Raw genomic sequence first — 2062 nt, 5'->3', positions numbered from 1 at the left:
AAGATGAGCACCAGCAGACTTTTAATTCTCCCTTTTTCCCTTTTATTTCCCCTTCTTTTTCTAAATGTGCGTGTGTCTCTCTCTGTGTTGTCTCTCTCTTTCTGTCTGTGTGCGTCTCTTTTTTTTTTGCTTTGTGATTTTGTCTGTTACTCTCTCTCTCTCTCTCTCTCTCTCTCTCTCTCTCTCTCTCTCTCTCTCTCTCTCTCTCTCTCTCTCTGTACCCCGAACGCGTGCGTGTCCGACTCCAAGAAATGACAGGTCAGGTCCGGGGGGAACCGGTCCGCGGGGCTCACATGGATGACAACGCCGCCATCCGCATCAACGTGGGAGGCTTCAAAAAGCGTCTCCAGTCCGACACTCTCTCCCGGTTCCCCGAGACGAGGCTTGCGCGTCTACTCCACTGTCAGTCCAAAGAGTCCATCCTGGAGCTGTGCGACGACTACGACGATACAGAGAAAGAGTTTTACTTCGACAGGAACCCGTCACTCTTCCCCTACGTGTTGAATTTCTACAACACCGGGCGGCTGCATGTCATGGCCGAGCTGTGCATCTTCTCCTTCAGCCAGGAGATCGAGTACTGGGGCATCAACGAGTTCTTTATTGACTCCTGCTGCAGCAGCGCCTATCACTGTAGGAAGATGGACCAGGACAGGGATGACTGGGAGGACCGGAGTGATGAAGGGAGCACCACTTCATCATTTGACGAGCTGTTGGAGTTCTATAACGACGCCACCAAGTTTGACAAGCAGATGCTCGGGAGCGCACGGAGGCGCATGTGGTTAATTCTGGATAACCCCGGCTACTCCGTGGCCAGCCGCATCATCAGCACCCTCTCCATCCTGGTGGTGCTCGGCTCAATCGCAACTATGTGCATGAACAGCATGAGCGAGTTCAGCCTGTTGGACAGCGAGGGGCAACCCACAGAGGACCCCCGTTTCGAGACAGTAGAGCACTTTGGCATCGGCTGGTTCACTCTGGAGCTGGTGGCCAGGTTCGCAGTGGCACCGGATTTGCTGCACTTCTTCGAGCACCCGTTAAACTTGATAGACCTGGTGTCCATACTTCCGTTTTACCTGACACTCCTTATAAATCTGGTGGCGGAGAGCAGCCCGACGCTGGCCAATCTGGGACGCGTTGCGCAGGTGTTGAGGCTGATGAGGATTTTCCGCATCCTGAAGCTGGCCCGTCACTCCACAGGGCTGCGCTCTCTGGGGGCCACGCTCAGGAACAGCTACAAAGAAGTGGGCCTGCTGCTTCTCTACCTGGCCGTCGGAGTGTCCTTTTTCTCCGTCATGGCCTACACAGTGGAGAAAGAGGACAGCGAGGATCTCTCCACAATCCCGGCGTGCTGGTGGTGGGCCACCGTCAGTATGACCACTGTCGGGTACGGAGACGTGGTCCCGGTGTCCGTAGCGGGTAAGCTGACTGCCTCGGCGTGCATCCTGGCAGGGATCTTAGTAGTTGTGCTTCCGATTACGCTCATTTTCAATAAATTTTCCCTCTTCTACAAGAGACAAAAACAGCTGGAGATCGCAATGAGAAGCTGCGATTTCGACGAGGAGATAAAAGAGGTGCCCTCAGTCAACCTGAGGAACTATTACGCACACAAAGTCAAATCCCTCATGGCGAGCCTGTCAAACATGAGTCGGAGTTCACCTAGTGAACACAGTCTGAATGAGTCAATACACTGAAACACTTTTCTTACGGACACCCTGCCGGCTTGGGTGACGCTGTTCCTTCAATGTGGCTGCATGAGGAGCTGTCCGGGGTACTGAAACCTCTGGCTCAAAAAGCTCACTTCCTTCCCACTGATATCTGACCGTTTGCCTCTCTGTAGCTCAGTGCAATAATGTGTTATTCTATGTGTCAGTCACAATGAGAAAATAAGCAAATGTAATGGACAGCCTGAGTATAATATTCCACTGTGCGTTATTATGGCCTCTCACCAAACAGGCCAAACAAAATTGAACGGCATAAAATTTTAAAAAAAAGGAAAAAAAAGAAAAAGAAAAAAAAAAAAAAAGAAAGAAAAGAAAGAGAATGCTGTAGTTGTTTACAGTCC

The 2062-nt window shown here is 51.3% G+C and overlaps 1 protein-coding gene across 1 annotated transcript; it reads left to right on the top strand.

Annotated features, from left to right (window-relative positions):
* The first annotated feature begins 251 nt into the window (after positions 1–251).
* Positions 252–1691, top strand: LOC133983484 (potassium voltage-gated channel subfamily S member 2-like). The gene has a single exon (XM_062422576.1). It carries the CDS (start codon positions 252–254, stop codon positions 1689–1691), a length of 1440 nt encoding a protein of 479 aa, XP_062278560.1.
* The last annotated feature ends 371 nt before the right edge of the window (positions 1692–2062 follow it).

This window comes from Scomber scombrus, chromosome 7 (genome assembly GCF_963691925.1).
Source record: "Scomber scombrus chromosome 7, fScoSco1.1, whole genome shotgun sequence".
Classification (NCBI taxonomy): Eukaryota; Metazoa; Chordata; class Actinopteri; order Scombriformes; family Scombridae; genus Scomber; species Scomber scombrus.
The sequence above is the reverse complement of the archived record's forward strand: the minus strand, read 5'-3'. Positions and strand labels throughout refer to the sequence as shown.